The sequence below is a fragment of the Didymosphaeria variabile genome, assembly GCF_027946475.1.
Source record: "Didymosphaeria variabile strain IMI 356815 chromosome Unknown scaffold_9, whole genome shotgun sequence".
Taxonomy (NCBI): domain Eukaryota; kingdom Fungi; phylum Ascomycota; class Dothideomycetes; order Pleosporales; family Didymosphaeriaceae; genus Didymosphaeria; species Didymosphaeria variabile.
In genome coordinates, this window is record NW_026611628.1 from 123,955 (window position 1) to 144,853 (window position 20,899).

At 49.8% G+C, this 20,899-nt stretch overlaps 6 protein-coding genes across 6 annotated transcripts; 2 read left to right on the forward strand and 4 right to left on the reverse strand.

Annotated features, from left to right (window-relative positions):
• Positions 1-134: 134 nt before the first annotated feature.
• cdc27 lies at positions 135-1,308 on the reverse strand (the record flags this gene model as incomplete). Its single annotated transcript, XM_056220082.1, has 2 exons — positions 135-454; positions 498-1,308. The coding sequence occupies 2 exons, from the start codon at positions 1,306-1,308 to the stop codon at positions 135-137; spliced, it is 1,131 nt and encodes a 376-aa protein (XP_056065385.1).
• A 3,502-nt stretch (positions 1,309-4,810) lies between these two features.
• Positions 4,811-5,959, reverse strand: N0V89_011351 (uncharacterized protein; the record flags this gene model as incomplete). Its single annotated transcript, XM_056220083.1, has 2 exons — positions 4,811-5,843; positions 5,898-5,959. 2 exons carry the CDS (start codon positions 5,957-5,959, stop codon positions 4,811-4,813), a joined length of 1,095 nt encoding a protein of 364 aa, XP_056065386.1.
• Positions 5,960-6,993: 1,034 nt separating this feature from the next.
• Positions 6,994-7,818, reverse strand: N0V89_011352 (uncharacterized protein; the record flags this gene model as incomplete). Its single annotated transcript, XM_056220084.1, has 1 exon — positions 6,994-7,818. The coding sequence occupies one exon, from the start codon at positions 7,816-7,818 to the stop codon at positions 6,994-6,996; it is 825 nt and encodes a 274-aa protein (XP_056065387.1).
• A 1,458-nt stretch (positions 7,819-9,276) lies between these two features.
• N0V89_011353 (uncharacterized protein) lies at positions 9,277-11,006 on the forward strand (the record flags this gene model as incomplete). Its single annotated transcript, XM_056220085.1, has 6 exons — positions 9,277-9,591; positions 9,649-9,881; positions 9,938-10,153; positions 10,210-10,270; positions 10,322-10,664; positions 10,714-11,006. The coding sequence occupies 6 exons, from the start codon at positions 9,277-9,279 to the stop codon at positions 11,004-11,006; spliced, it is 1,461 nt and encodes a 486-aa protein (XP_056065388.1).
• Positions 11,007-11,584: 578 nt separating this feature from the next.
• N0V89_011354 (uncharacterized protein) lies at positions 11,585-13,255 on the forward strand (the record flags this gene model as incomplete). The annotated part of the gene is made up of 1 exon (XM_056220086.1): positions 11,585-13,255. One exon carries the CDS (start codon positions 11,585-11,587, stop codon positions 13,253-13,255), a length of 1,671 nt encoding a protein of 556 aa, XP_056065389.1.
• Positions 13,256-18,201: 4,946 nt separating this feature from the next.
• Positions 18,202-19,878, reverse strand: SNF3_2 (Plasma membrane low glucose sensor; the record flags this gene model as incomplete). The annotated part of the gene is made up of 2 exons (XM_056220087.1): positions 18,202-19,729; positions 19,781-19,878. The coding sequence occupies 2 exons, from the start codon at positions 19,876-19,878 to the stop codon at positions 18,202-18,204; spliced, it is 1,626 nt and encodes a 541-aa protein (XP_056065390.1).
• Between the last annotated feature and the right edge of the window lie 1,021 nt (positions 19,879-20,899).

Genomic DNA, 20,899 nt, shown 5'->3' on the forward strand with positions numbered 1-20,899 from the left:
AAGTGTGAAGGAGAGAATAGACAGTTATACGGAAAGCTAAGTCACCGTTTGTTTCAGGTTCATTAGGGATAACTATGAGAAAACCAGCTCTCTGCCGCCTGTCAACCCATTTTTCCATGTCCCCAGCCTAGTGACTAGACTTCGGGTACTTGTTCATCTTGTCCTCCAGTCTCCTCGTCTTTTTTCTTGCTCTTGAGCCTACGCGTCAAGGAGTTTGACACCCCTGCTACGGACCAGCTAGTAAACTTGGTATTTCGCTCAGTCGTTGTGCCAGTAGCGTCTTTGGCGCCGGGTGGGTCTTGCTTGGCTTCGCGAGGCGTATCGGTCTCTTGCGTGTTCATGTTCCTGTTGGGAGCTGGCTGCTTTCGCGATCTCCGATTCATCGGAGAGATCCAGTACGCAACCCCCAGAATAGCGCCCGTAACAAGCAGAGAAGCGATCTCTGCTCCGACTACTGCAAGTCAACACGCGAAACAGTGAAGTGGAAGTGAGCTTACTAAAGATGCTTGCTAGATAGCCTGACTTGTATGCTCTATCGTCGTCGTCGTATCTGTATTGATGATCCATGAACCGGTTAATGGGCAGAGCCATCAGACTTGTCATAAATGATAGCGGCGTGAAGATGACCGTGATGATTGCGAATGCGATCGCTGCCCATCCTATGATGACGCTATTTTGGGCTTCCTTGATACTCGCTTCTGTTCTGCTCAGATTGAGCATGTCATCAACCGTTTTCGCTACCTTGTCCGCGTCCCTATTGATCTTAGAGATCCGTCTTTTGTAGTTCTCGATGCAGTCCTTGCTCTTCTCGAGCCCACATATGAGTCTGTTGGACTTGATGTCATGATCCCTCAAAGCTCCGCTCTGTTCGAGAGATTCGTTTTCTTCAAGACTACGTTCTGATTGCTTAATTGTCTCGACCAGTGTCTCCCGGCAAGCAGCCATTCTCTTAGTTCGATCGATAATGGCGTTGTCGATGATCTCTTCCTGTTGTGCCATGATGGTAGATATCATGTCCAACTCGTTTCGAATGTCGGCGAGGGCTTCTATGAGCTTCCGCTCGAGCTCTATATCGATACTCTGTGTCGAGCGTTCTGCAGCATATTTACGAACATCAGAAAGAGTCTCCACAACTGCAAGCTCGAAAATATCAAGCGCAGAGGCAAATATGACTTCTTCTGAGTCCGCGTCTCTGAAAGGTTTTCGGAAGGCATCTACGTGCTCCCAAATAGCTTGTGTCATATGACATTCTACCTCAGCTTCCCCAGTCATCTCGCGTGCGTAATCTCCGTTACGCTCGAATGACATCTGGTTTGTGTGCAATGGGTACGTGGAGATGATAACATCGTCTATTTTCCAGATCCACAATTGAGGTACCAAGAGAATCGGCCATTCTGATTGGTCGCAATCGTTGTCCCTCATGTATTGCCTTTGAACTACCTGGGTCGTGTTTCTTTCCTCAAGCTGATCCCTTGGGAGGCTCGGATAATATGTTTCATCCAGGGTGCGCTCACAGTAAATTTTGGGTTGAACATGATCGGGATAAGGACAGGGCCGAAGACCTTTCCCAAAACTCGCTTCATTTTGTCGCAAGCTCTCTTCGTCGTATTGTAGCCACGCCCACTCTTCTTTTTCTCGTCGCCACTTTGCTTCGTCCTGCTGTCGCCAATTGGCTACAAGTCGTTGCCAATCCGCTTCGTGTTGTCGCCATTCCGCTCTGTGTTGTCGCCATTCCGCTCTGTGTTGCGCCCTTCGTCTTCTCCAGTTTTTCATAACATCCATAACAAGGTACGGAAACTGTTTACAGTGAGTGTCTGCACCGAATATCATCTTCTATGTTGTCCATACATACCACTATAGCGAGAGGGTCTACTAAGCGTAGCTCGGCGTCAGAAAATGCTGCTTTACTTACGCTAGCGTCATACGTTGGATCGCGATAGTGTAAGATAGGGTCGCGAGCAGAAATGAGCGGTGGTATAGTAGTAAAAACTCCGATGACAGATTGAGACCAGGACTGCATCGTTCGCCAAGTAGACCCGTGATAATTATGATCAAGCTTTCTTGCAATGGCTCCCGTCAGCATCTACGTCGATTCAGTCAAGATCAGGCAGGTAGGGATATGATTCAAATACCAGCGGAGCCATAGCCTGGTCGGTTAGCAACACCATGAAGCTCATTCAGCCACTTACATTATCATATGGGATGAAAACCGAGAGTGCACGGATCTCATTGAGAGCTTCGCATGTCCAAAGCTTAGGTGTCCACAACTTTGTTATGAATAGCGTTTTGCTCTTTCTAGTATAAAAAATCTTGTGCCACCGTAAGGTCATCCGGTCCAAATAGCGTCTGGCTGCGATATGGTAGGAGAGTAGAAAGTGCATTGATTGGTCCGTTATCTTCCACCTCCTGAATTCACCCTCTGGATCGGCACCGTGGATGAGCAGTAATTGTATGTAATCGTAGAGCTCAAATCTCGTTGCGAAGTGTAAATCCCTGGAATGCTTGCTCAGATCCACCCATTTCTTGACCTTGTCCAGGACGAAGTGGATCTCGTGGTATCTATCCCAACTGTAACTAGAACTGTAGTTTCGCATGAGGTAGTCGGACACAGTCTTCCCCGTGATCTCGCCAAACTCTACGCTCTCCTCTATCTGAAGTGCTCTTCGGAGTCTTTCTTGATCCTTTTTGGATAGATCTGTAACCAAATAATAGAGTTACCTCACCAGTCTGGCTCTGGAAAAACTGATCTAACAGCTTACCTTCATCAGATGCGATGGATGCATCTTCGAGTGAATCTCGCCTGCCACCTGCCACAGGTTCATCTTCGAAGTCCATCTGCGACAGACCTCAAGAAAAAATTATTCAAAAGAGTGCCGTGACGAGAGGAAGTGTTCAATTCCGGTTGTCTCATTTCTGACCTTGTCAGCTCGCCTGCTTTACAGCTGCATCAATTGGTCCCAATAAAAGTTCAGAGAACCCTCGCACACATGTATGAATATAGCAGGTACCTAAGCCCGACTGGAACGTGAAACACACGTTACGCCAATACGCCTTGCATACTCAGGTGCTGCAGCAGTCTGGCGTAGTGCGGGAAACAAGTTTATTGCGCCTTTCTTTACCGCGCGTGTAACTAGCCAGCATGTTTCAGTTACCATCAATGCGACAAGATAATAATTGTGCTTGTATAAGACCTATTGAGAACAGGAGAAGCATTGCACAATGCTTCTTGACCAGTGCCAGGTGCAATCCGCAATGAACCAACGATAATTGACGTTCAGATGAGGGCACTGTGCACCATTACCAGATACACTGTACACCGTCCCCAAGGACGCTGTGCCTTTGCCCTCAAATGAGGCTAACATGATGACCTACACACCGTTCAAACTGTCTCGACTTTTTCCTGTCAAAAAGCTCATTCTAGAGGTCCACGCGATCGCATGTGCCCCAAGTTCCGTAATACGTGGAATTGAAAGCAACTATGCATTTAATACGCAAGAAGATGTACTCCATGTGTTCTGGTATCCCTCCACTGCATAGCCAGCGCCGCGCCAGATATATTGCAACACGGTCGCTCAATCGCACACTGTAACACGCCGTGCACAGAGTCTACATTTGTCCTCCAGTCGTTTGAACAGTAAAGTAACGGTGCACTTGGCCACAACACCAACTCCAACGTCCGAACCTTTCACAAGCATGACTCTCACAAGCAACATTCCCGCGCATCCACCATACTCAAACCTCCAGAAACACTCACATGCGTGCCAGCGCGAAAACATGACCTCCACATCCTTACACAACATCTGCAACTCCTCCCCTGTCCTCGTCCTCATTCAGCCCCCTAAATAGTTTCACGTGTAATTTATTTCTACCCCTTAGCCTATCTACACCCTTCTACGTGCACCACTACATCCAAGGGCCCTACCAGCCAGCAACCCAACCAGTCCCTCAGCGCCATGACATGCCAGCCGCCTCGTAACCTTCCCCGCCGTCGCCACAGCACCGAGTTTCCTGGGGTCAAGGGGCACGGCTGTGATCATCGGTCTCCCCACTGATATGTCCATGATGGCTGGTGCCCCACCGGCCTAACTAATCACTATTGAGCTTAGAATTGTCGGCAGTGCTGCAGCAAAACACCAAGAGGTGGCCGAGGCCTTCCATCTGTCCGCTCGCGGCCTAGTTCGTGTGAGTGCAGGTACCCCTTGAAGGGGAGAAAGCCCTCGCTGACGAGTCAATAGCCAATAGTTTCAGAAGGAGAGCTTGAGGATCTGAACTCCTGGCTTGGAAAGTTGGACGCAGGCCAAGTTGCAGGACGAGTCGTGTTGAAGGTCGCTAACTAAACGACGTCATGGGGTATGTCTAATGGATCGACCGCGACAACACTCTTTTGTTTTGAGTATTCCGTTGAGCATGATTTTCATTCGGAACAGAATTGATTGGTCATTCAATACGCATATCAGCCTGGGAAATGCTCAGAATGTGATCATGGTTCGGCTGGTGATGGGCTTGAACCCAGTCTGCTCTGTCACAATTCGACGGTGTGCTTGTGCTTGTGAGCATGTCATTATGGGATGCTTCCTACGTAGTAATTTGGAGGGCTATCCCAAAGCAACTTTTGCAAATGCTGCCAATTTTCAGTTGCCTTGTAGTAAGAATGCTCCCTACGATACATACCTACCGACCATGTACAACTTGGTATACAAACAACTTCTTCAGTATCTCTACCACAAATAGGAAAAACTCAAGACGCTGGTTTCGACCGGCTGACGCGTGTCAAAAGTCTCGAGCATCACATATGTGTCTGTCTGGGTATTTACAACCTAGACTGGACTTGGCTCTCAGAATCTATCTCAATAACCAATTTGCCAAATTGCTTGCCTTCTTGCATCTCAGCAAACAAACCATCAATCTCTTTCAGATTGCTCAACCCCTTGACTGTCCTGCTGACAATTGGTCGAATCTTGTGCTCATTCACAAAAGCAACCATTTCCTTGAACTCCTGCCGACTCCCCATCGCCGTTCCCTTTAACTCTATATTGGCCAATACGGCCGGCATAACCCAATCCATCTGTGGCGAAATAGTCATGCCGTATTGTGAGATCACTCCGCCGTGCTTAAGTATTGGAACTGTCTTGGAGACAACTTTTCCACCGGCGCCATCTATAATCGCATCGAGATATCTTCGGTCATCAGGGAGCATGGATCGGAGGTCCTTCTCCCATGTTTCGCTCTTGTAGCTCACGCCACCCTTAGCACCCATAGCCTTTGCCTTGGCCAATTTTGAGGCATCGCCAGATGTCACATAGACGTTACATCCAAAAGCGACAGCAAATTGGAGGACTTGTAAAGCAACACCTCCACCAATGCCGGTGATAAGGATATTTTTTCCTGGACTGGCAGCGTTGGACTTGGTCACTAGCGCCCTCCACCCGGTAAGTCCAGCAAGAGGTAATGCTGCTCCCTCGGCAGGGGTAAGATGCTCCGGTGCTAGTTCGACCTCGTCTTCTTGAACGATTACGAAATCCTGCGCAGTACCTATATCTGTGGCTTTTGTGCCACCAAGCACGGTGAACTGCCTGCTATTCTCTGGCCCTGAAGGTTCAACCTCCCATCCGCGCATAGGGGTGAGGAGGACGGGCTTGTTAAGGATGCTAGAGGAGGATACATCAGGCCCAATAGCAACGACAGTACCGTAACCATCAGCGAGGAGCGGGTTGGTCAGAGAGATGCCTGGATAGAGGTGGCGACGGATGAAAAGGTCGCGGTGGTTAAGGGCTGCGGCAGAAAGACGGACGAGAAGTTGATGAGGGCCAGGTATTGGCTTAGAGACTTCTTTGATCTGTAGACTGTGATGCTTTTTTCAGTCTCTGTAATATGAAATCTCAAGGAATTAAACCCACGGATAATAGACTTTCCCAGGCTTGCCGCTTTCTATAGGCTGGAGAATAAGGGCTCGAGGCATTATGGTATAGTTTATCACTCAATACTATCGATCAGACTCTCGATAGAAAGGTATCGCAAATTAATGAGATGAAGAAGGTGTTGGGTCCCAAGACACAAATCAAGGTAGATTATTTGGAATGGCTGCATCTACTCATCAACGTCGATCTTCGAGAACGCCATACTTATACCGAATCGCAGCCTGTGTCGGCTGAAGGTTCAACTACCCGGCAATATAAAATTTGGCCATAGGTTTCGGGCTATCAGGGTAACTCGAATCACCCGATGCGGTATTCGGAAACCTCGGTCATAGCGTTTAACTCGGTTCATCTTCCCCATTGGGATAGTGTAAGTGCACGTGCGATATAATGTGAACTTCTGGCCCCTGGAAGGTTTGTATTTTTATCCAGGCCAGCAAGCCGTAATCATGTTGCCCCCCTCTAGCGGGTCTTGATTCGCGTCAACTGTGTTTCTAGAGAGGATTACTCGAAGTCCAGATTCATAGCTGAGATCAGCGACAAGTAGTGAATAGAGTGCAGATGTGTGGGTCATTATCACTCTGCAAATGCTTTATGCACATTCTATAATTTCTTAAGCAACTATCATTTACTATGTACGGATTGGATGTGGGTGAGGCCAGTTGTCGCATATGCTCATTCCTCTAGCTCACGATGGGCCTTGGATCTCCAATGATGCCAGGACTTGTTTAGTTGAACATATCTAAAAATTTGAGAGAAGCATGGCATATATTGGCATATAGTTGCTGAGTTGTAGAATTGGTTTGTTATCCATATAAGTCATATGGAAGTTAACATGACGCCGTGGACTAATGATTTGAAAGCCCTCGTGGAAGGGTGAGCGCGACTGAAGAAAAGACACCGTAGAGCCTGCATTGGGGCCCGAGAAAAGGCAGGAAATTGTACGGTCTTCGCTGAGACGCCCAAGAAAGAGCACATGGAGTGGAACTTAATGTGTCAGATGCATTGTCGTATTCTATTCGGGAACATTGCATGACCAAAGTGCGCGCTGGCTTACTATGTACTTGAACGAAGTCAATTAAATCTTACTTCCTTTCCACACAGGCTTCCTTTTCTCTATAAATGATGACATGCCCTCTCGGATGTTCTCGCCTTTCTCGAGCACTGAGAAGTATTGCTTGAGCCAGTCATCTGTTGCACTTTCAACATCTGCCGTTTCCCAAGCTTGCCGTAAACCCATTCGCGCACAGACAACTCCATCGGGGCTATTGGCCGCAATGAGATCCGCATACCGCAGTGCCTCATCAACAACCTCTTCTTTGGGAACGACCTTGTTAACTAATCCCCAAGAATGCATTTCCGCTGCTGAGATCGGCCGCCCAGTGAGTACTATCTCACAAGCCACTTGCATGCCGACAGTGTGCACAAGTCGCGTTAGGACACCTCCGGTGGGTGCCAACCCACGCCGTACTTCAGGGAGGGAGAAGATTGCGCTGTCAGCGGCAACCACCAGATCGCAATTAACGACGAGTTCACATCCACCGCCAAAAGCCATGCCGTTGACTGCTGCGACAAGAGGCTTCTTGCCTTTGCGACGTGTAGGGCTCTCGATACCCTCACGTACACCAAAGCGGTGTTCACCATTCAGTGATTGACGCCATTGCTTCAAGTCGGCACCAGCAGTGAATGCACGCCCCGTGCCTGTGAGGATTGCGACGAAGAGAGTAGGCTCCGAATCATACCAACGCAGTACAGCATCGATCTCCTCAAGGGAGTCCATCGAAAGAGAATTCAGAGACTGTGGGCGATCCATGCGGATAAGCAGTACATGCTGGCTGGGGTAAGAGAGTCGCAGGAAATTTGGCGTAGGAGGAGGTTGAGTCTCAGTTGGGAGGCTGGACATGATTGTGATTTGAGTTATGTTTATGCGAAAGAAGCTTCCTAGTGAGAGTAAAATAGCTTATAAACCAAATCATCTCCGACCGAAAACCATACAATGATGGTTCTAAAGCGAGGTTTGATGATGTTTCAAAGAAGCCGAGGGTTCGAGGATGCCGAGGGTAGAGCTAATGCCATGACAGGCCAGGCACACATCCACCGCGGCTGCTTCGATAGCGAGGTGATACCGAGATGTGGAGATGCCTCTTGCTTTCTGACGACATCAAAGTATGATCCCTGCTTCTTGTGACCTTGATAGATGTATGTATGTATTTATCTCTCGCGGGCGGGGCACATATCGCTGGACATGGAAAAAGGAAACCGGTACACAACAGTATCAAGGAAACAAATAGGACAGCACTCAATATTAAACTCGAGAAGGCCTTATAGTATTAGCGTCTCGATCAGAAATTCGTGTTGTCCTGATATTTGGTATATTGGCATTTGTCCGGAGGGTTTCGCCCGGCGAGAGGTATGTAATAGTTTTTCGTTCGGGCGGCTAGGCCCCAATGGGTTAGTCGACAAATCTTCCGCAATCACGCGCTTGGCTTTTGGAACCAAAGAATGATCGCTGACCATAGCTCCAGCTGCTCACTACCCATAACACTCGCCCCTTCTATTAGATAGCGAGGCGAACTAGAAACTATACTGAGATTGATCATCTCAAAGATATTCGTACAACTATATTAGTGGGCTTTTCCCCTCCTTACACAAATGTTCACGTTACGGCCCGGCTAAAGTAGATAGGAACAGATCTCCGACCACAACACCTAGATAAAGGACTACAACAATAACAACAATAATTATCAATCGAGTTTTTTGGTGCAGTGCTTCCTGAACCCCTGCAACCCACCTCCACGCATCCCTCTACCTTGTTTTATGGCTTGTTTATCGCTCTCTGCCAGCTGCTGTACGATCTCAGTAGCGGTATGTCTATCCTCTTTTCCTAGTCGATATGTGCATTCCTCTCGGCCTCCTCTATAGCAGACTTTCTTGATTCTCAAGTCAACCGTATCAGGTTCTAGGCTTAGTTGAGGCTACGTTCCATTACGTTTTCATTGCCGTCGGTAGTGAGGGCCGTCACCGTTAGAACTCCTTGACGGACAGGCTGACGAGGAAAATGGAATATCTTGGAAAAGCTTGGATTAAATTGGGGTAGGGCAAATTTCGGCAAGTATTACTACCAGTGTGCCAAACTTCGTTTCCGCAAGCTACCGACCGCTACAAATTCTCCACTGTGGCCGTCCCTGATGTTAGTCCGGAATGCCGAGGTCCATAGTGTAACAGTAGTGTGTCAAAATCGGACTTAAAAGGCGATTGCACGCGCTGAGGGCAGCTACGAATTGTATTAACCTCGAATTACTCTCCTCTCCTCTTATCAGACTTGCTCAATATCTTTTCTCGGATGTATACATCCTTCACCATGACTCCCAGCAGTAATAAGACGCTGCCTCTGAATCTCAAGGGCAACTTTGTCCAGATCATCGACGGGAAGAGTGTCCCGACCGAAAAGACCCGTCGTGGTATCAACCCCGCAACTCTTGAAGAAAAGGAGGAGGTGCCTGTCGCCACTGAGGATAACCTAAACCAAGCCGTTGAGGCGGCTAGGAAGGCCTTCCGCTCTTGGTCAAAAGTTTCCTGGGATAAGCGCAAGAACAAGCTGCTTGCGTGGGCGGATGCGATTGAAGCCCACAAGAAGGAGTTTGCAGACCTCCTCGTCGCTGAACAGGGTAAACCTGTAAGACATCAACCTGTATTAAAACAATAAGAAGCCATACTGACTCTTATGTCTGAGCTCTCTGTTGCTATTGGTGAGACAGATGCCGCTATTGCCTGGATCAAGGGCCAGTCTAGCCTTGCCTTACCTGAGGAAGTCGTTGAGGATAGTGAGAAACGCAAGGTCGTGACTCGGTACACACCTCTCGGTGTGGCCGCCGCCATTGTTCCCTGGAACTTTCCCCTCATGATCGCAGCCGTCAAGATTGCTCCCGCCCTTTTGACAGGAAATGTCGTTATCGTGAAGCCTTCGTATGGCCCTTTGCCGTTAATTCCCACTTTAAATAGTTATCGCTAACATTTCGAAGCCCCTTTACTCCCTACTGCGGACTGAAGTTAGTTGAGCTTGCTCAGCAGTTCTTCCCCCCCGGCGTTGTGCAGTCGCTCAGCGGTGACGATAGCCTCGGACCTTGGATTACGAATCATCCCGATATTGATAAGATCAGCTTTACTGGCTCAACACAGACTGGAAAATTGGTCCTTCAGAGCGCCAGTAAGACCCTCAAGCGGGTGACACTTGAGCTGTAAGATGATACTTCCTCCCTTTGCTAACACCTCACGAGTTATTAACATTGCTTAGTGGTGGTAACGACCCCGCTATCGTGTTCCCTGATGTAAACATTGATAAAGTGGCTGAAAATGTAATGAAATATTTACCTTGAGTGAGACTATAAATGCTAACCAGCGCATAGCTTGCTCGGTCCGCGTTCCTCAGCTCGGGCCAAATCTGCCTCGCCGTGAAGCGGATCTACGTTCACGAGTCTATTTATGAGCAGTTCCGCGATGCTATTGTCAAGCATGTCAGGTCTTATACACTAGGCGATGGCTCAGATGAGGGTACCACCCATGGCCCTGTGCAAAACGAGATGCAGTACTACCGTGTCAAGTCCTTCTTTGATGATATTGAGAAGCATGACTGGAAGGTCGCGATAGGAGGAAAGATCGATCATGCGCCTAGAAACGGATACTACATCACACCTACTATTATTGATAATCCTCCTCATGACTCTCGAATCGTTGCCGAGGAGCCTTTTGGTATGTTACCCTTCGCTAATCTAGGAGGAGCTTGACTAACGGCAGCCAGGCCCAATTCTTCCCCTGATCTCGTGGAAGGACGAGACGGAGGTCATTGAGTACGCTAACAACACACGCCTGGGATTAGGTGCCTCAGTCTGGTCTAATAATCTTGAAGCCGCCGAACGGATTGCAAGGTCGATTGAGTCAGGAAGTGTTTGGATCAACGCCCACTTAGAAACCACGCCAATGGCGGCTTTTGGAGGGCATAAGGAGAGTGGCATCGGTGCTGAGTATGGCATCGAAGGACTCAAGGCATACTGTAACGTGCAGACCCTTTTCCTGGGCAAGGTCGTTGCTTAGATCGACTCGGGCAAGAATGGACAAGTCCCAGATCTCTATAAGTGAATTGTCAAATGAGCATAAACATTTCGCAAGTTTGATAACATAATGTATCTCAACGCATTGAGCAATGTTACAAGACATGTATATGGCTTATGAGCTGCGGTAGGTGCCAAAGGATTTTATTGACTCAAGAGCCAACTCACAATTAAATCTGCGTGGTGGGGAAGAATTGATGATGATCGAGTGAGTTGCTTAGCCACATATCAGCCTAATTTGAGTTCCTAAGAGCAAGGAGTGACGGGACAGAAACCGAGGTCTTTGGTTTCTAGTTAAAATCAGGCTGGCTAACCTCTAGAAACGGAGTAGAAGGCCGAGGTAGGATGATTACGATCTCCTCGGTTGGTTGCGCCGCACACGCATTCCCGCGGCCTAAAACTCCTGCCGCGGCGGACTCTTGGTGTAAACTCCAGAATTTCATCTAAGAATGATCGATCTATAAAACGACTCTGCATACAACATCAACATGGGGGTCTGTCAACCTCACTCGAAATTACTCTCACACCGACACCACTACTCTCGAACGAAGAATCGTTGCAATGCCTGTTCGATCGCGGTGGACCATACCGGTGCCTGAAGAGTCCGTGCAGAAATGGGTCTTTGGCTCGTCTTTTGACGCACTGCCTGATATTAAGGCATACATTGATGCCGACCACCCTGACACACGATATCTCAGTCTATCTCATTTCCGCCATACTGCTAAGAGGATTGCGCTGGGCCTTCAAAAAGCCGGCCTGAGCCCCGGAGACCGAGCACTCGTCTTTGCCAGCAATAGCATCCAATACCCTGCTTTATTCATGGGAATTATCATGGCCGGTGGCATCTTTACTGGCGCCAGCCCTGGCTTTGGAGCCGCAGAGTTGGCCTACCAGCTTAAAGACAGCGGCGCACGATTTATTATTGCTCAACAAAGCAGCCTCACAGTTGCTGTCGAAGCCGCATCGAAGGTCGGCATTACCACCGATCATTTATATTCCTTCGATGGTTCCATCGCACCTGCTGGTGAGAGCAAATCAAATGGCATCACGCATTGGTCAGCCCTTCTGTCTGACACAGCAGAAGCCGAGCGATTTGGATGGGTAGAACCGGTAAACCCACGCGAAACAACCTGCTGCCTCAACTACAGCTCTGGGACGACAGGACTACCGAAAGGCGTCGAAATCACACATCACGCATATATTGCGAATGGAGAGGCACATGTTCATATGGAGATGAGAAAAAGCCTTGCGAAGGTGAAGCCAGCAACAGGAATCAAGACTAGCATCTGCTTCATGCCCATGTACCATGCTGCAGGACAGACTGTATTTGCTGTTAACAACCCCAAGATGCGTGTTTCGACATATATCATGCCTTTCTATGACTTGGAAAAGTTTCTCAAACACGTCGAGGAGTGGAAGGTATCTTCTCTCGGTCTTGTTCCTCAGGTTGTTTTGCAGTTGGCAAAGAGTCCTCTCGTTGCCAGGTACAATCTTGATAGCGTTGATGACGTTGTCTGCGGCACTGCCCCATTGGCACCAGAGATTTCTAGAGAGTTTGAGCAACGGATTTGGCCTGGAGGTGATAATTTCGTACGCCAAGGCTGGGGAATGAGCGAGCTTACGTGCGCCGGCGCGCTCTGGAGCTACGATGATGACGTTAGAACGGCATCAGTCGGAGAGCTCGTCCCAAATGCAAGCCTGAGGATGCGGAACTCTGATGGCGAAGTCACCGAGCCGAACAAGCCAGGCGAAATATGGTTCTCGGGACCTACCGTAATGAAAGGCTATTGGCGTAACTCGAAAGCTACCGAGGAGGCGGTTGTGGAAGAGAACGGGGAAAGATGGCTTAGAACGGGCGATGTCGCGTACGTCGACAAGTACGGGCCAGGAGCAAAGATCTTTATTGTCGACCGCCTGAAGGAGCTTATCAAAGTGCGCGGCTTCCAGGTCTCACCTTCCGAGCTAGAGGGTGTTCTGCTTGATCGAGACGATATTGTTGATGCGGGTGTCGTCGGGATCAACATTGAGGGCGGAGAGGCGCCGCGGGCGTATATCGTTAGGAGGCCGGGATCGGATGTGACGGAGAAAGAGATCATGGACTGGATGAAAAAATCGGTGGCGAATTACAAGCACCTCAGGGGCGGTGTTGTTTTCGTGGATAGCATCCCCCGATCCCAGGTTAGTGGAACACAAGATCAAGCTCCTCGTACGGAGGTACTTGCTAACAAGTGACATCCCTAGACCGGCAAGATCCTCCGCCGGGAACTCCGGCGAATTGCGCAGCGGAATCAACCCGCCAAGCCGAAGGCGAAATTTTGATAATACCCGGGGTACAATACACCCCAGAAGCGGGGTTAATCTTGGGGTGCCGTGGTAGCACCGAGTGCCGTGGGGACTATATCAGAAATGGTAATTCGGTGCCGAGGTTGGAGCAGATGATTACTGACACAGCCAACCCTCATTGGATACCACGCCCGGATTCACAGGGTGAAATAGGTTTTATGCAGTAGGATTGGAATTGTATATGCCTTGTCATAGCGTTGAAACGTAATGAAACAGCACACCCTATCCCCACTTTCTTTGCTTAGATCGGAATCTACTTTAATTTCGCATTAACCCACCTGCTGCTCCTTCACACTGACCCTAATCCAAGCACGGTAACTCAATTGGACGTTGTCCTTTTACTTTATATGAGTAAACCTATTCGTTATTATAGGAACACCTTGCCGACCGCAGGCACACTGGACTAGCCGCGCTCGTGCTCAAGCCTGTCCGTTTACCAACTACACTGCTCCTGAAGCCGTATCATAATGGCGAAAACATCAAGCACTCGTCATCGAGCCAAGAAGGCCTGTATCAGATGTCGAGGACGAAAAGTCAGATGCGACGTGACCTTCCATGGCAATCCGTGCACGAACTGTCAGCTTGACAACAAGACCTGCTTGGTCAAGGATCGAGCGAAACGGTGAATATCTCAAGTTTTGTTCCAAACCAACCCAAGATCCGAAGCTAAATGGTATTGTAGAAGTTCGTTATTTGTCGCACATGATATAGAGAAAATGTCAGACGGATTCTGCGTCCCTGCAAGGGAAGAAGATGAACGGTCTGTAGCTCTTGACTTACAAACACCCCTCGAGCCGTTCGAGGAGCCGAATGCGGGTCCAGATGTTTCCTTGACTCCAGTTGACGGGACCGACCAAGCATCACAGCCTTCAGACAATATTTCTCCGGAAGCTGCAAGAGATGCGACGCCACGAGACACTCCTCGCAGCAGCAGCTCCCGTTATATTCAGTGTGAGTGACATCTCAATAAACACCGTGTTCCCCCTACTACATTATGAGTGTCAATTGACAAGGCAATCAGCAAGCTCTGGAAGCGCGGGTGCTTGTTCCGAACCTATTAACACAAACGCTACATTGCTACCTCATCAGGCGACCAAAGGCCATACACTACCCTCGAACGACATGACGGTCCATTATTCATCGTACCCATTTCTCACCATCAACAAATCAGCTGACTCATGTCCACAAGACCTTGCCTTCCTTGAAAGCAAGGGTGTGCTACATATTCCCGTAAAATCAATACTCGATGAATTCGTTCGTCAGTATTTTCTTCACGTGCATCCATTCTTGCCTTTTCTCGATGAGGGGGACTTTTGGAGCGCATATCCGGAAGACAACCGTGCCGGCCGAACTTATACAGTTTCCCTATTGCTGCTCAGAGCGATGATCTTTGCATCTTGCAGTGTGAGCTCACTATCCCTGTTTACATCAATTGGTGTTATGGCTAAATCAACGTCAAGTTTGTACCCGAGGCAGTAATCGAGTCTCTAGGATATGACGGACTTCGATCGGCGAGATCGATATTTTATCGAAACGCAAAGGTTGGTTTAATCTTTGACTACATCCTGGGTCAACGGACTGATGAATTGCTACAAGCTCCTCTATGACTTCTCTACTGAGGACTCACCCCTTACGATCTCTCAAACCGCTGTGCTGATGACACTGTGGTGTCCTCATGAATCGAAGCCGATAAACACTAACTCGATGTGGCTTCAGATTGCCATACAGAACGCTCGATTCATAGATGCCCATCTTGCATGGGAAAAATCCCCCAGGTCGCTGTCTGAAGTTGCTCCACAACGACAAGGCCAAATGCTAAGGAGGCTCTGGTGGAGTTGTGTGCTTCGTGATCGCTGCATGGCATTGGGCTTACAGCGAGAGCTTCAAGTGATCAAATCACAGCCGTGTCCGTATATTTCTGACTTCGAGAGCGAAATGAGTCGTTCCAAAGTTCACAGTTTCGAGACAAAACAGCTTCTAGTACGCCTCTTTATCAGGGCCACCCATCTCGCCAACATTATGACGAATGTTCTCTTGCTATGTCCATCAGATGATTTTTCCGACTGCCAGGACCAACGGGCAAGCACCTTAAGAGATTGCAAGCTCGCATTGCGGAAGTGGCATGACAATCTTCGACACGAGATGACCATATCGAATAGCAGTATTGGATTCCGCCAACATTCCGCTATTGTTCACACGAATCTACTACTCATAGCCTGCTAGTATTACTCCCCCTACTCTCTGAATGCTTACGGGATGATTCTGACACATTCGTGCTGTAGCTCTGCTCAATCAATCGTTGCCCGCCAAGACGTACTTCTCAATTGCTACCAGCCCCAAACATCTGCTTTAGGTTCGTCCACCAGCTACGAAAGGTGCCGAGACGTGCAAGAGGCTGCATTAGGCGCAGTTGAATGTGTCAAAGAACTTGTACAGCTAGATCTTACTCGTTACTTACCGCTGAGCGCGTAAGTAGATTTCTTTGGACATTCTGTCACGCAGACTGAATCCTTTAGGCTGGCATTTATAGCGATTCCATTACTCTTCTATGCCCTCGACGCCAAGTTTCTCTGCTCGGAGACGTCTGCTCTTGACCTCGAAGCAAGACACCGCCGCCTCGAGGTGCTCAACCAGGTCTTGAAAGTATATCGACCGCGGTACGACGGCATCGAGTGGCTAAGTTCCGCGCTTCGTTACGTTGTCAACATTGCCCAAATTCACGCAGCTCCAATCCCAAATAGCTGGACCGATCTCTTAAGTCACCAGCCAAGCTTCTGTCTCCGCTTAACTTTGACAATTGATCTAAGTTTGAGCAAGGCCAAGATACCCGAAGATCGGGACTTCCCTACCATTCTTCGAGATACTCTAATGGGAAATTCAGATCATGAGCGTGCCTTCTTGGTCGAAAGGCCAATTTTAGACCATGGCGTACAGTTGTTGGGCCTCCGAGAAAGTGGTATGGAAGCGGTTGACGAGTCCCCGCAAGAGGACAATTTCGCAAACGCCGCCCCGAAGAGGCAGAAGATCCGCCAAGAGCTTGAAAGCATCAATAATACCTGCCCGGATCAAAGTCTAATTGGTGGAGAACAATATTCTATGTTTAGGCGCGAACAGCTAGAGACCACTGAGCATTCCATCTTGGGATGTTCCGTAGCGCCAGAGTCTAGTAAGGATGCTGGTCACGCTGATCTAACGTCACACCCATATGACTCAGACCTAGCTCAGTCTTTGATGGAATCGTTCGATCCATTGTCTTCGTACAATCTGCTTGTGGGGGATGGATATGACTTGGATATGATCATGGATCCCGTTGCGGCGGATACTGCGGTATGATCAATTCGGCTCGTGATTATCATTGGTTTAGTTCAGTTGAAGATGACTATCTCTTTTAGCTTGAATCTGTGCCTGAAGCAAGGTCTGTAAATTTAGTTTCTTTCATCATTGATTTGGCCAGCATGATGAAAATTACAAGTATCTAGTATCGTGGCGTGTCATAATTTGGCCAAATTGGCCCAAAGGTTAGTATGATAAACTAGTGTTGTTCCAGATCGCATTGTGAATATTGATCCCCTCTCCTAATTCTCTGAAGTCAATATCGTATGTCAAGCGAGTGTAATGGTTGAACATATCTATGCGTCATTATCTTACAGACTATAACGGGCGAGCGACTAAATGGGCGAGGGAGTGGTCGATTCATCTTCGCAACCCGGATAGACTAATAGAGAAGTCTTCTATAGATTAGACTTTGGTTCTTCCATAGCCCGTAGCTCTGCAGTATGTTTCTGAAAGGTAGTGATTAGTTGCCATACAGCCAAGTCCAGCAACACGTCCTCACTCACCCAGGGATCCTCGCCCCAGGCACCTCGCGATAGATTTCTGCATCTTTTTATTAGCCGCATCCAACACGCGCGGGATCAATGCGTGGAAAATCCGATGTGTATCATTAGAGTTGGTGCGTATGGGGTTACTTACTTTCAACTACTTCCCCCTGTCCCGATCGTGCATAACCCTTACCACCAAAGAGCAGCACAGCGCAGCACGACACCAACTCCAACGTCGCACTCTCTCACAAGTACCACTTCCGCGCATCAACAAGTTACCCCTTCCTCGCTCAAGCAAACGCGGAAATTAACCCTCCACATCCTCACACAACATCGCAGTGCTCCCACATCCTCGCCCATACCCAGCCATCCGCACAGTTTCACGTGCAGTTTATTTCTGCCCCTCAGCCTATCCGCACCCTTCCACGTGCACTGCACACCACACCCTAGGGCCCTACCAGCAACCACACCCACCCTCAGCACCGTAACATGCCAGCCACCTCGTAACCTTCCCCGCCGATCAACGCGGGGAACGCCGCGCCATCGACGCCATGTGCGGCGATCAAAGCCGCTAGCGCAGACTACCAGGTAAGCTCCCGGGGCGTACGAGCAAGTCTGCTTTGCGCGTCTCGGCGGCGCGTCGCTTCGCTCAGCTGCGCGCTGCGTTGGGTTCGGGAGGTCGTGCATGTGAAGCACGCTCCGCGGAGGGGAGGGTTGGTGGAGGGAAGATGTGATGGGGCTTGGCACCTTGGGAGCACGAGTACGGTTGTTGCGAGAGCAGTTGTAAAGCTGTGATGTGATAAGATGTATTAGAAGATTGTGCGACACAGCAACTAATTTTGAATAGTTTGGATTGATGGTATCATTCGTATATTCGTCATCGATACAGGAAGAATCTCGTCATATACATCACACGCGGAAGCTCTCACATCTACAACCCAAGCCGCGTGCCCTACGCGTCGCTCAAAATATATATAAACTCAGAAAAGAAAGATTTGCCTGCACCTGCTTGCTCTACTGGAGAGTCTTCTCGGGGAAGTTGCCGTCGCCCTCGGTGTATTGCACGCTCTTCTTGCGGGTAGCCTCCTGCTCGATCTCCGCGAGCGAGAAGTGCCTGTTGTCCGCGCGCGCCTGCTGGACGTCCTGGAAGGACACAGACGGCACGAAGCCCTTTGACTGCCACGCGTGCGGGACCTTAGCGTAGAGCTCGTCGACCTGCTCGAGGGCGAGGCCCTTCGTCTCGTAGATCATGCCCCAGACGAAGAAGATGCAGATGAAGCAGCAGCCGCCCCAGATGAAGAAGACCTTTGCGCCGAGGTCGGCGTTGCCTGGCCCGGAGTCCACCATGTAAGGAGTTGCGTAGCCGATGGCCCAGTTGAGCAGCCAGTTGGATGCGGTGGTCATGGAGAGCGACTTGGCGCGCACCTTGAGCGGGAAAATCTCGCCGGTGACGACCCAGGCTACAGGGCCCCAAGAACAAGCGAAGAAGAAGATGTAGATGCAGACGAAGGCGATCATGGCGTTCTGTGCAGCTGAGTTGCTGGTTCCGACAACAGTACCCGTGATGGCGACGATGAATTGGCAGACGGCCATACCGATGGCGCCAAAGAGGAGGAGGTTGCGGCGACCCCATTTCTCGACCATGTAAAGTCCAGGGAATGTGGAACCGACGTTGATGGCGGAGGTAATCATGGAGATGACGAAAGGATTGGTGAAGCCCGCATTCTGGAAAAACTTTGTGCCATAGTAGAAGATGAAGTTGACACCAGTAAGCTGCTGAAGCGACTGGAGCAAGCAACCGGTGAGCAGGCGGAATCCGAGATTGCCCTTGAAACAATCAATGTAGGTGGACTTGCCCAGGGAGAGCTCGTATTCGTGGTTGGCGGTGATTTCAGCCAATTCCTCCAACAGAGCAGGGTGCTCAACATCGAGTCTCCTCAGCTTGGAAAGGGAGCGGGCTGCCTTTTCAGGCTGTCCCTTCTTGACGTACCAGCGTGGAGTTTCGGGTAGGAAGATGCAGCCCACGAAGATAACGATAGCCCATGCGAACTGGACGGCGATGGGAATGCGGTAAGATCCGCTGTCGTTGCGGTTCTTGGTCGCGTTGTCGACAATGGCGGCAAGCAGAAGACCGATGGTGATTGCAAGCTGGTAACAGCCGACGATTGCACCACGAATCCACTTCGGGCTGGTCTCTGACTGGTAAAGCGGGATTGTAGCAGATATCATACCCACACCGTAGCCCGCGAAGAAACGCCCGGCTACAAACATGGGGATGGCCGTCGCTGCAGTTTGCAGGATGACTCCGACGCAAAAGACGATACAGCAAACGACGAGGCCGAGCCGTCGACCGAGGGCATCAGCTACGGGGGCAGCAGTCAAAGCTCCAAAGAATGTGCCAGCGGACAAGATGGAAACGATTTCGGATGTCTGAGCTGACGTAACGTCGAGGCCGCCATCAGTCTTGTTGATATAGCCGGTAGAGAACTGGTTGCGCCAATATTTCATGCCTATAATTCCGCCGATGGTACCGGTATCATAACTGGATTAGGGTCAACGACTGATATGCAGATGAGACGAGATGTCATCCTACCCGAAAAGTACGCCACCGAAAGCAACGAACAACCCAACCAGAATGGAGGGCCATGCTGAACCAGCAGAGCCCTCGGGCTTCTTCAACATGAGACCCATGTGTGGCGATCAGTCCCAAAAACGTTTGTAGGAGGTTGATGAGCCGAACTGTGAAGAGCTACACAAAGCGTGGAGTGATGATTGATGATTTCCGGGAAGGGTTTCATGGGCCTTTAAGTAGACCTTTCCCTCGGGCCCTGCAAAACATGGAGGCCCATGGGCCGCGAAGCCATCGGAGGCTGGAATGATGGAGCAATGGCGCTAGAGCCGCCATTGGATGATTTCAAACAGTGGCCGTATGAACGGACGGGGAGGCGTATGCATAGTGCATTGTTAGCGTGGGGACTTGGACCACTGGAGGAAGCCCTAGATCGATGCGTCTCACCGTACCATGGGATAGCGACCTCGGGGTTTTGAGGGGCAGCCCCACGGAGTTTCATTTGCAAAGTCGGCACGTCAGGCGCGACATTCCATCATTCATCTTTGAACTTCACAATCGCCGACGCAATCGCCCAAAACATGGGCAATAAAAGCAAGCACTGCATGTACCATTGTGATCACGAATCATGACGCAAGATCTGCGAGCCATGTGCCGCCAGGACGGTGAAGCGACGCCTGTGGCGCGATCAAGCTCAAGATCAGCTTCTTGTCAGTGCTTAGCGTCCAGAACGCGCCAACTGCGGGGATCTAGCTTGCCCGATGTGTATGGGCCTTGGATTCTATTGGCGCTTCCGACGACAAAGCGGCTGCTGATTGTTCGACCTCGTGATGTCGTCCGGAGTACTGAAGGTTCCAGGGGAGGATCGTACGCTGTAATGCTGACATAGCAAAGCGAAAGAACAGCTGCCACGGACTCAGCCGCTGCAGGTTTGTCGTACTTGCTTCTCAACACTCATCTCAGCCACTGGAGAACGGGCACTATCCTTTTGGAGAACTGACCGAAGCTAGAGAAACCCCATGGAGGCTCGCTTTGCTGTCCGATGTCCACTCACGATGGGGCAGGGAATGAACCGCAGAGTCTCGACCGGTGTAGCGCTCAAAGGTTGGAGAGACGGCGGGGTGTGCTCCGCGCTCCGCTAGA